General features: G+C 35.6%; 1 protein-coding gene across 4 annotated transcripts in view; it reads left to right on the plus strand.

The window, feature by feature from the left end:
• Positions 1 to 8,403, plus strand: part of RPS6KA5 (ribosomal protein S6 kinase A5) — a 178,645-nt gene extending 170,242 nt beyond the window's left edge. For all 4 annotated transcript variants that reach the window (XM_034768087.1, XM_034768088.1, XM_034768089.1 and 1 more), the window contains 4 exons: positions 1,084 to 1,275; positions 2,009 to 2,168; positions 2,627 to 2,790; positions 4,969 to 8,403. In XM_034768087.1, coding sequence (XP_034623978.1) covers positions 1,084 to 1,275; positions 2,009 to 2,168; positions 2,627 to 2,790; positions 4,969 to 5,208 — 756 coding nt within the window. In that variant the 3' untranslated portion in view covers positions 5,209 to 8,403. The remainder of the gene's footprint in view (positions 1 to 1,083; positions 1,276 to 2,008; positions 2,169 to 2,626; positions 2,791 to 4,968) is intronic.
• Positions 8,404 to 11,700: the final 3,297 nt, after the last annotated feature.

Here is an 11,700-nt window from a genome sequence, read left to right on the forward strand (position 1 = left end):
GCCCCCAGCCGGGCACTTCCCCTCCCAGGCTCCGGCGGCGCAGGGTCTGGAGGCACGGGGCTGCCCGAAGCCGGTAGCGCTCGGGCAGCCCGGCTCTTAAACAGAGCCGAAGAGTCGGGGAGGAGCAGAGCCGCCATTTTCCCGGACATGTTCGGCTTTTTGGCAATTCCCCCCGGACGGGGGTTTGACTGCCGAAAAGCCGGACATGTCCGGGAAAAAGAGGACGTATGGTAACCCTGTTATAACCCATCTTTAATGTTGGAATTCAGTGATTACATGAATATTCCTTAAATTAGGGAAACTGGCACAGGAAAATACACATTCTCTCTTTGAATTTTCTCAGGTTTGGTTTTCCAAGTTTTTGTATTAGTAGCAAGAGACAACTTTAAAGCTCAATCCTGCAAGATGCAGAGCACATTCTTGGAGTGCTATTGCGCACTCTCATTCATATGGCAGTCTAGATTACTTAACACATTACAGAATAGAGCTTTAAATGATTTAAAAGACTGATGCACATTTGGTTAGTGCACTTAAATTGGAATAAACCAATTTAATTCTTTTAAAGTAGGTAGTGTTAAATAATATTCTTCAGTTACAATAAGTACTCCGTCCTGTAAAAATGAGGTTGCTAAGAAGTGTAATATTTCTACTAATTCAGTGTTTAAACATTTTCCATTTCCCTTTCTAAACATGCTAGTTTCTAATTTTTCCTGCTTGTTAGTGATATAGTTGTGATATAGAATTTGATTTGATATGCTTGGCACTGTATCTTGGAAAATCATCTCCTAAGCATGTGCATACATATCAGCTGATTTCACAAGTTGCATAATGGTAAACACATGCTTATCTCCAATCAGAGCTGATTTATAAATTAAACATTATTTAACTTCTCTTTCTAATTAAGCAGTATGAGGAAATAGGATGTATTCACAAATAGGAGAAAAGCATATTGGCTTACATATTTGTTCTTAGAGACTAAACTCTTTTTTAAATTGTTGGTTCGAATCAGTTTTGTGTATGTTTTAAAACTGCATCTTTTAAATTGTTAACTTTAATTTAGTTATCTTTGCATTTGCTTTTCAGAATTTATTGTTCACAGATGAAAATGATAATTCAGAAATAAAAATAATTGATTTTGGATTTGCTCGGTTAAAACCACCTGATAATCAGCCTCTTAAGACTCCATGTTTTACTCTTCATTATGCTGCTCCAGAGCTCTTGAATCACAATGGTTATGACGAATCCTGTGATCTCTGGAGTTTGGGGGTCATTCTGGTGAGTGTTTGGTTGTGTGGCTTATTTATTTTAATTATTCTAGAACACAAGCAAAATTGATTCCTTGTTAAAATTAATGTCTGGGGAGGGCTTGACATTGCCCCAGATAAACTAGAATTGGATAGACACTGCTTTGGAGTGGCGTGAGGATATATTTTTCCTGCACATATAGTAGCAAGCTGGGATGTGTATTGGAGGCATTTAAGAAGGTAGAGCTAGAGCCAGCTTTCAGTTTTTTTCTGAGCAATTTGATTAAATTATTTTCCTGGGAATGTTCACCTGTTAAAACAGCTTGGATGTGTGAAGAAAATAATAAGTCGATTATGAGACCTCTATAAATTTATATTATGCTCTTAAAACTGTTCCAGTTCAGATAAAGATCCAACCTACATTCTGTTTTACAGAAAAATTTATTTTGAAAAATAAGTAAATGGTATAGGCTTTCCCACTGCATAAAATCTGTATGTTTTCAACCATCCTGAGACATGTAAGCCATGTTGCTTACAAGGTCTCTAAATAAAGACCTGTTGTGCTTTGGACCATGTACACCTTAAAGAGAAAATATAACTCTTATTAAAGTACCATTAGTTGGAATATATACGCTGTTGCTAACTCTGCAAGTAACAATATCTGAATATTAAGTTAGTTAGGTTAATGTGTAATCAGTAATGTTGTAGTAAAGTTGGCAATAAATATATGGTACTAATTAGTACTAGTTTTGTTCTCCTGGTAGTATACAATGCTGTCAGGACAGGTACCCTTCCAGTCTCAAGACAAAGGTTTAACATGCATCAGTGCATTGGAAATTATGAAGAAAATTAAAAAGGGAGAATTCTCCTTTGAAAGAGAAGCCTGGAAGAATGTATCTCAAGAAGCCAAAGATTTGATACAAGGTAGGTATCCATAGATATTTCATATTTTTCTTTTAGTTGCAGTGACCAGAGAAAAGTACCATACTGTATACTTTTGTGTTCTTCAGTTTTTGGTGCTTTATTAACTTAAGTTTATAAGGAAACCAAAGTAATCTTTTTGTTACAAGCAGTAATTATCAGCTCATCCAGAATCAGTCTATAATTTTTTAGGATGTCAGTTATTGAACACTTGATTTATTATTGTTGATTTATGAATGTTTTATAACAAGTACTTAGTTCATTTCTCTGTTAAAAAGTATTTTGTACAACCCTGTGTCAACATTGTATGAGCTATATCTAAAGTGATATATAATCATGACTCATCAAATGATTCAAGTTTTATGTTTTCAAATGATTACTTTATCCACAGTATTAAAAAGATAAATAATAGCTCCTGGATTAAGAATATATTTAATATATATATAATATATTTCTGTTAGGACTTCTTACAGTGGATCCAAATAAAAGAATTAAAATGTCCAGCTTGCGATACAGTGAATGGCTTCAAGATGGGAGCCAGCTGTCATCCAATCCTCTAATGACTCCTGATAACTTAGGCTCTTCAGGGGCTGCTGTACATACATACGTCAAAGCAACCTTTCATGTAAGCTTAAAAACTCTTGTGTTTTAATTATAAATATTAAACATTTGCTATATTATATCAGCCTAGAATTTGGATGTACATGAATTTGTTTATTTAAAAATGTATTTACATTTAGAGTTCTATGATAGGTGTATAGGAAGTTACAGAAATATAAGGCCTATATAATATGTTGACTTGTATCAATGGCCAAAAACCTACATGAGAGAATATAATGAAACACATGTCAAAATGGGAAGCTGAGAGAAGAATATAGATTTTGACAGCATATTTATATCACTGAAAAAAGTGATGATGGTGAAACAGCTACCATAAATATACAAGTTTAGAGAAGGTCCTTAAACAAAGCTTTGTAAGATATGTGTAACATTCTGGTTACACTTAGCACTTGCTTGACTTTCAGTTTAATTGCCCTTCTTGTGATAGGAAAGAGAGAAAATTAATCGCCATTTTAATCGCATTGTTAAATGAATACCAATTGAAATTTATTAAATATTTTTGGAAGTTTTTGTACATTTTCAAATATATTGATTTCAAATACAACACAGAATACAAAGTGTACACTCCTCACTTTATATTATTATTTTTGATTACAGATATTTGCACTATAAAAATGATAAACATAAGAAATGGTATTTTTCAATTCACCTCATACAATTACTGTAGTGCAATCTCTTTATTGTGAAAGTGCAACTTACAAATGTAGAATTTTTTTTGTTACATAACTGCACTCAAAAACAAAACAATGCAAAACTTCAGCGCCTACAAGTTCATACAATCCTACTTCTCGTTCAGGCAATCGCCAAGATAAACCAGTTTGTTTACATTTATGGGAGATAATGCTGCCCACTTCTTATTTACAATGTCACCAGAAAGTGAGAACAGGCGTTCACATGGCACTTTTGTAGCCGGCATTGCAAGGTATATATGTGCCAGATATGCTAAACATCCGTATGCGTTTTCATGCTTCGGCCACCATTCCAGAGCACATGCTTGCATTCTGATGAAGCTCGTTAAAAAAATGTGTTAATTAAATTTGTGACTGAACTCCCTGGGGGAGAATTGTATGTCTCCAGCTCTATTTTACCTGCATTCTGCCATATATTTCATGTTATAGTAGTCTCGGATGATGACTCAGCACATGTTGTTCATTTTAAAAACACTTTCACTGAAGATTTGACAAAACGCAAAGAAGGTACCAATGTGAGATTTCTAAAGATAGCTACAGCACTCAACCCAAGATTTAAGACTCTGAAGTGCCTTCCAAAATCTGAGAGGGACGAGGTGTGGAGTATGCTTTCAGAAGTCTTAAAAGAGCAACACTCCAATGTAAACCTACAGAACCCAAACCACCAAAAAAGAAAATCAGCCTTCTGCTGGTTGCATCTTACTCAGATGATGAAAATGAACATGCGTTGGTCTGCACTGCTTTGGATTGTTATTGAGCACAACCCGTCATCATCATGTCCTCTGGAATAGTGGTTGAAGCATGCAGGGTCATGTGAATCTTCAGCGCATCTGGCATGTTAATATCTTGTGACGCCAGCTATAGCAGTGCCATGAGAACGCCTGTTCTCACTTTCAGGTGACACTTTGAACAAGACGCGGGCAGCATTATCTTCTGCAAATGTAAACAAACTTGTTTATCTGAGCGATTGGCTTAACAAGAAATAGGACTGAGTGGACTTGTAGGCTCTAAAGTTTTGTATTGTTTTATTTTTGAACGCAGTGATTTTTTTGTATATAATTCTACATTTGTAAGTTCAACTTTCCTGATAAAGAGATTGCACTACAGTACTTGCATTAGGTGAATTGAAAAATACTATTTCTTTTGTTTTTTACAGTGCAAATATTTGTAATAAAAATAAAGTTAGAATCGTATACTTTGTATTCTGTTGTAATTGAAATCAATGTATTTGAAAATGTAGAAAACATCCACAAATATTTAAATAAATGGTATTCTATTATTGTTTAACATTGCGATTAATCGTGGGAGTAACATTTTTAATCGCTTGACAGCACTAGTTTAAAGGCTTGTAAAATTTTCATAAACTACATGAAGAATGTATAGACATGACTCTTGAGAAATAATAAAACATAGAACTCATACTTCATTACACATGTTCTAACATTTCTTAAACCTTTTATAAATGCATAAATTGCCTTTTTATTTTGAAACAGGCCTTTAACAAGTACAAAAGGGAAGGATTTTGCCTCCAGAATGTTGACAAGGCACCTCTGGCTAAAAGAAGGAAGATGAAAAAGACAAGTACAAGCACAGAGACGCGTAGCAGTTCCAGTGAAAGTTCTCATTCTTCCTCCTCTCATTCTCATGGTAAAATTACACCAACAAAAACCCTGCAGCCAACAAATCCTGCAGACAGCAATAACCCAGAAACCATCTTCCAGTTCTCTGACTGAAAAGCAGAGAAATATCCTCTCTTGAACAATTAAGAGGTGATAAGCCTGGTAGTACCTGTCCCTCCTTGGAACAGAGGGATTACGGGGATATGTTCATTGCTTTGAACAACTTGTTTCAGTTCTGCCTTTTTAACTTTTTGTTTCAAGACATTTGGTTTTAGTCCTAGTTCAGAATCACTGGATGTGGTATAATATTGTGAATACAACCATCATTGAACTCTCTTAGGACTAGATTGGTGTGCAGTCTAGTCCTGAGTAAGGGGTAATCACATTGTTGTTTTATCCCTGGAGGAAGAGTGTGACTGAGAGCATAATCTCCTTTCAGTTTCCCCACTGTTCCAGGGAGGGAATATACAGTAAAAGTCAATGTGTACTCCCTGAAATGCTGTGTAACACTAGGCATGTTGTGGGGAGCAGAGTCAAGAATCCTCCTGCCCATCTGCATAAGGAGGGTCATAGCAGCTCTGGTTCTCTCTGCACACAAGTAATGGCGGTACAGTGCACTAAAGCAAGAGGCCATCTTATATCACTTCTAACTCCCTTGTGTTGGTGCATAGGATAGGCCGGAACCTGGACCTTATTTAGGAATTTAAGAACAGAGCTGAACATAAAATGAGTACCATTATGCTGTTTTACAAATTTATTCCTTAAATTTGGTTTTACGCTACTCAGAATATAACAGTCTTATATTATCTAGATGGAAAAGGAATCTATGGCTAGCAAGATGAGGTGACTTTGCACTGTAATGCTATTGTTTATTTGTATTTCTAGAAAATATAAATTTTTAAAAAACTTTTCAAGCTCCAAAATCCAATGATATACCAGAGAGAAGAAGTTGAAATTTAATACTGAACATTTTTTTTAAAATGGTCATGTGTTCAAATATCTATTTCAAGGAACAGCTATAATGTATTGTGTTTATCTTTTATATTTCTATGATAACTTGAAGATACCAAGATGAATCTTTTTTTAAAAGATGCAGAAACGCCAAATTCCATTTTTGTTATCATGGGGTTCATATTGAATGCATGCCAACTTATGTTTTTAATTTTGCATTGCACAAATGTGGCAGTTAGCTTAATACTGATCATAAAATATTCAAATATATTTTTCTTGTTTGTGCTTTATAAAACACCTTAATGATTTTGATGTTTTCTCATGGAGTGTTTTTGGGATCCCACAAGGTGTTGCATGCTGCTCTGAGATGCTGAGTGTCCTTAAGTCTCACTGATTTCAGCGGGAGTTGTGGGCTCTTAGCACCTTTGGAGGAGTGCTCAGCACCTGGCAGGAATGAAACCCTGTAGCTTTGCCATTTTTTTCATTCCTTACATTACATTTCCTTCCTCACATCTTGCTTCTATCTTGTTATAATAAATAACTAGACTTGGGCATGTTGTATAGTGTAGTTGTAAAGCACTTATGCACTGGGAAAACTAAAGGGAAATTATACTAAACACTGTGTTTCACAACTGTACACTGTTGTACTACAGTGAGGTATTTCCTGCTGTGGTAGTATATTATGTACATAACCTGTTTGGAATCATAAATATGTGACTTTTACTGAAACATTTCCATAGATATACTTTTAAATTGAATAGCATATTTTGTAAACTTATGCAGAGCATTTCTACTGCTCACCTTCTGAATGACTAGGGACAATTATTAAGTGCTAAATAAGACCCCAGTTTTGTAAACAATTACACATGTGAGTCATCTCATTAACGTCAATGAGACTACTGGTGTAAAGTACATGTGTAATTGTTAGCATGATTGGAACCTAGTTGACTAACAGATTTTATTAACAACTTGCTGCATTTTAAAGTAAACTTAATCCAAACCCTATGCAAAAAGGATATAGGAATTGTTTATGTCAATGGTTTTATTTATTTAATTACATCAGATAACAGTGTTGAGAAATCTTATGCAGCCATGTTTACAAGGACTGTGTTTGATAAAACCAAGAGGTTTTGAGACCCAACATTTGTTCTGTGTTGCTTTAATATTATTAATGACAGCATTTTGAGGATTTGAGAATTACTGATGTGAATTACTTAATTTACTACTTTCTTGACATGAGTGTCAGTAGTAATTTTAGCATTAATTTTAGGTTGATGTGAATATTGAGACATTTGCACTGTTTATGTAGAATTAGTATATTTAATCTTAAAAATCAGTATATATGCTGGTAAAACAAACAATTTAAAGTGGCTGGTGTTAAGATATTTTAAACTAATATTAATATAATATTCAGATTTGCTTTCTGAATACTGTCTTGGGAGTAATCTCAGTAATAAATACAACTCATTTGTAAACAAATACATTCTCTCTCCCCAGTAAACCTACAGTAAATACAAAGAAATCACAGCAACAATTAATATTTATTATGCAAACAGCACTAACAAATTGCAATGCCGACTGTTTGTAATGTTCAGTAAACCGCACTTTGAGATATTTTTGCTGTTCAGTTTTTCAAGTACTTTTTAAACAAAAACAAAAAGGTTTCTAAATGGAAAAAAAAATTGGAATTAAATGACCCTGCTGAATTTAACTTCTTAAAATAAGGGGATAATAAAATGTGTTCCCTTGCTTGGGAAACTTGAAGAAATGACTTTTTATATTAGAATAACTTTATGGGCAATTGCTAAAATTGACTAAAAGAGTGATCATTTCATTCTGAGGAAAGTGCAGTTGTATTTTCATTGTTTTATCGCACAGGCATTTATGAAATACTTCATTATGCCATTTTTAGACTATATTGGGACTCTGGAATTATTATAGCTCACAGTAATGGATACACATCTCTTGCATAAAAGACATTTTCTTTTATACAAGGATATTTAGATGCAAAGTCTGCTTTTTTTGGTGCTATACTGGTATAGTGTTTTGCCTATCACCTATTTAATTTTTAATATGAGGACGAACAATACTCAGTCACATATAAATATCATGGACCTGATTCTTCATTGCCCTTTGCCTTGTGCAGTCATTTATGCCTATGCAAAGTGGGTGTAAAATTTTGCCACATCATAATGTGTGACTAGATTCTCATTTATGCTAAGACTACTTTACACCACTCTATTAGTGTAAAAGGGCACTAAGTGGGTGTAAATTACATTTATAGTTTAATGACAGGTTTCAGAGTAGCAGCCGTGTTAGTCTGTATCCACAAAAAGAACCGGAGTACTTGTGGCACCTTAGAGACTAACAAATTTATTAGAGCATAAGCTTTCGTGGGCTACAGCCCACTTCTTCAGATGCATATAGAATGGAACATATATTGAGGAGATATATATACACACATACAGAGAGTATGAACAGGTGGGAGTTGTCTTACCAACTCTGAGAGGCCAGTTAAGTAAGAGAAAAAAAACTTTTGAAGTGATAATCAAGATAGCCCACAGACCTGCGGGTGGCTATTTTACAACAGAAAAACTTCAAAAACAGACTCCAACGAGAGCCTGCTGAGCTGGAATTGATATGCAAACTAGATACAATCAATTTAGGATTGAATAAGGACTGGGAATGGCTGAGCCATTACAAACATTTAATCTATTTCCCCTTTTACGTATTCTCACACTTCTTATCAAACTGTCTGTACTGGGCTATCTTGATTATCACTTCAGAAGTTTTTTTCTCGTACTTAATTGGCCTCTCAGAGTTGGTAAGACAACTCCCACCTGTTCATGCTCTCTGTATGTGTGTGTGTGTGTATATATATCTCCTCAATATATGTTCCATTCTATATGCATCCGAAGAAGTGGGCTGTAGCCCACGAAAGCTTATGCTCTAATAAATTTGTTAGTCTCTAAGGTGCCACAAGTACTCCTATTTATAGTTTAACGTACTTTTAAACCACTGCACAAGGTGGAATCAAGCCCCATATATTTCTAATTGTATGTATACTTCTAGATTTCTCTCTGATTAGCACAAAATACTAAATTCAGCCACATTTATTAAGAGGAAGTATGGCAAATGTTACTGACAGATTCTAATTTAATTTGAATTTATATCTCTCCATTCCTTCCAGATTATTTGGTGCAGTCAACAGTACTAGGAAGAGCAGTAGATGAGTTTCTTGAAAACCCAGTTCTTTAACAGTATAGCTCTAAATTACTATTTACTTTTATTTATATTAACATATTTAAAAAAAAATCAAAATATTTAGTTGTACAAATAAACTATTTATTTGTTCTGAGAACTTACTGTTTTTAAAAAGACAAACGGTAACAATTTAGGGCTAGATATGAAAAAAGCAGAAGGCTTGGAGCAGGAAAAGCACAAAACCAGAGTTTTACTTGACTTTCTACTTCTCAGAATAAATTAAATTCCTCCTTCTCACACACACAGCAATCTATCCTTAATTTAGAGGATTGTTTCTTCATAGAAGGTCAGACAAAGTACTTAATACACTCATCTCACATGTACAGTATTATAAAAGAAGAATTTTACTACAATGGATAATTGTTATTGTTCTTCAGAAGAGCATAAAAATACAGTATACCATCAAGATGGCTGACATTTCCCATCTTCCAGATTGACATTACTGATGCACCTGTTTTCTCTGCCCTTCTAAACAAAATAATTTATACCAGCACAGCCACATTCCCCTGCTGCTTCTTCCAGAATATACTTAAAGGAATAGATTCACACAATTGTCATGTATGTGTTTTATCAGTATTCTAAAGAATTGTTACTATATAAGTATCATTCTCAATTTTTAACAAGAAGTGTGTATATATTTTATTTTTTTAATAGTTATTTGGTCTTCAGTTATAATTTTTTGTTGTGGTATTATGCCTTAAGCATCATACCTAGGGCACTACCAAATTCACGGTCCATTTTGGTCAATTTCATGGTCATAGGATTTTAAAAGTCATAAATTTCATTATTTCAGCTATTTAAGTCTAAAATTTCACAGTGTTGTAATTGTAGGGGTCCTGACCCAAAAAGGAGTTGTAGGGGGTCACAAGGTTATTGTAGGGGGAATTGCAGTACTGCTACCCTTACTTCTAAGCTGCTGCTGGCAGCAGTGCTGCCTTCAGAGCTGGGCAGCTGGAGAGTGATGGCTGCTGGCCGGTATCCTAGCTCTGAAGGCAGCACCACTGCCAGCAGCAGTTCAGAAGTAAGGATGGCATGGTACAGTATTGCCACCCTTATTTCTGCGCTGCTGCCTGCAGAACTGGACTCTCAGTCAGCAGCCACCACTCTCCGGCCCCCCAGCTCTGAAGGCAGCAGCGCAGAAGTAAGGATGGCATGGTATGGTATTGCCACCCTTACGTCTGCACTGCTGATGGCAGGGCACTGCCTTCAGAGCTGGGCGCCTGGTCAAAAGCTGCTGCTCTCCTGCTGCCCAGCTCTGAAGGCAGCACAGAAGTAAGGGTGGCAATACCTCCACCCAACTAAAATAAACTTGCAACTCCCCTGCAACTTCCTTTTGGGTCAGGACCCCCAATTTGAGAACTGCTGGTCTCCCCCATTAAATCTATATATTATTAGGTAAAAGCACACAAAAGACCAGATTTCACGGGAGGAGACCAGATTTCATAGTCTGTGACGTGTTTTTCATGGCTGTGAATTTGATAAGGCCCTAATCATACCAGAGGCTTTGGCTCAGTCTTCCTGATCATGGTCCATATCTTTTCTTTGCATGCCCCCCCCCCTGCACCCCAATACACATAACACACACACACACACCCCCTCACTGGCTTTTACTGTGACCATCACTGTATTTCTTTCCTTCCTTCTGAGGAATCTTAATGTTTGAATCTTCTAGGTAGCGGAAACTGGAAATAGTGTGGCTGCTACTGTTCCAGAAACCAAAGTGCCTTGATCTTTCAGTCTTTGTCAACCAGTAAAAAAATATCTTCAGTTTACTCCCCAGACATCAGGCTTTTGTAAGTTGGTAAAAATAACAACTGTATAGCTCCAAGCCAGCTTTCCCCCACCACCCTCCATTTTTATAAGTCACTTATTTGTCTGTTGAGTTAAGAGTTCTGAATTGTTATGTAGCAACAAAAACTTAGGAGTGAGCTGATGCATCCTACATTCCAGATGGGTGGACAAAACTGAGGGTCTACATTGCATAGACTGATGTGTGGGCAGTCTGATGTATTTACTGATTGTATATACTTGCATCCAAAAATAGTAAGAAAAAAATAAGAAAAGTGAAATGATGATTATTGAAAAAAAAATTAACAAGGTATAGCTTGAGAATATACATAAGCTACCAGTTGTTTTCCAGAGCTGTTCACTGAGCTAACTACAAAATTGATGGATGGAAGATATGGGTCTCCTCTCCTTGTGCTTTGAGATAAACATTTTTCCTTCTTCTGTTCTATCTAGAAGTTTATATAGCATTCATCAGTGTAGCATATGAGTGACTAGTATATTTATTTCCATGTCAGGAAGATTGTGAAATTGCATGACACAAGAATGGGAAAGCTTATTTTTATGTTAGCACTTTTTTTTAAAGTAGAAATTGGAATTTTTGTG

This window comes from Trachemys scripta, chromosome 4 (assembly GCF_013100865.1).
Source record: "Trachemys scripta elegans isolate TJP31775 chromosome 4, CAS_Tse_1.0, whole genome shotgun sequence".
Taxonomy (NCBI): Eukaryota; Metazoa; Chordata; order Testudines; family Emydidae; genus Trachemys; species Trachemys scripta.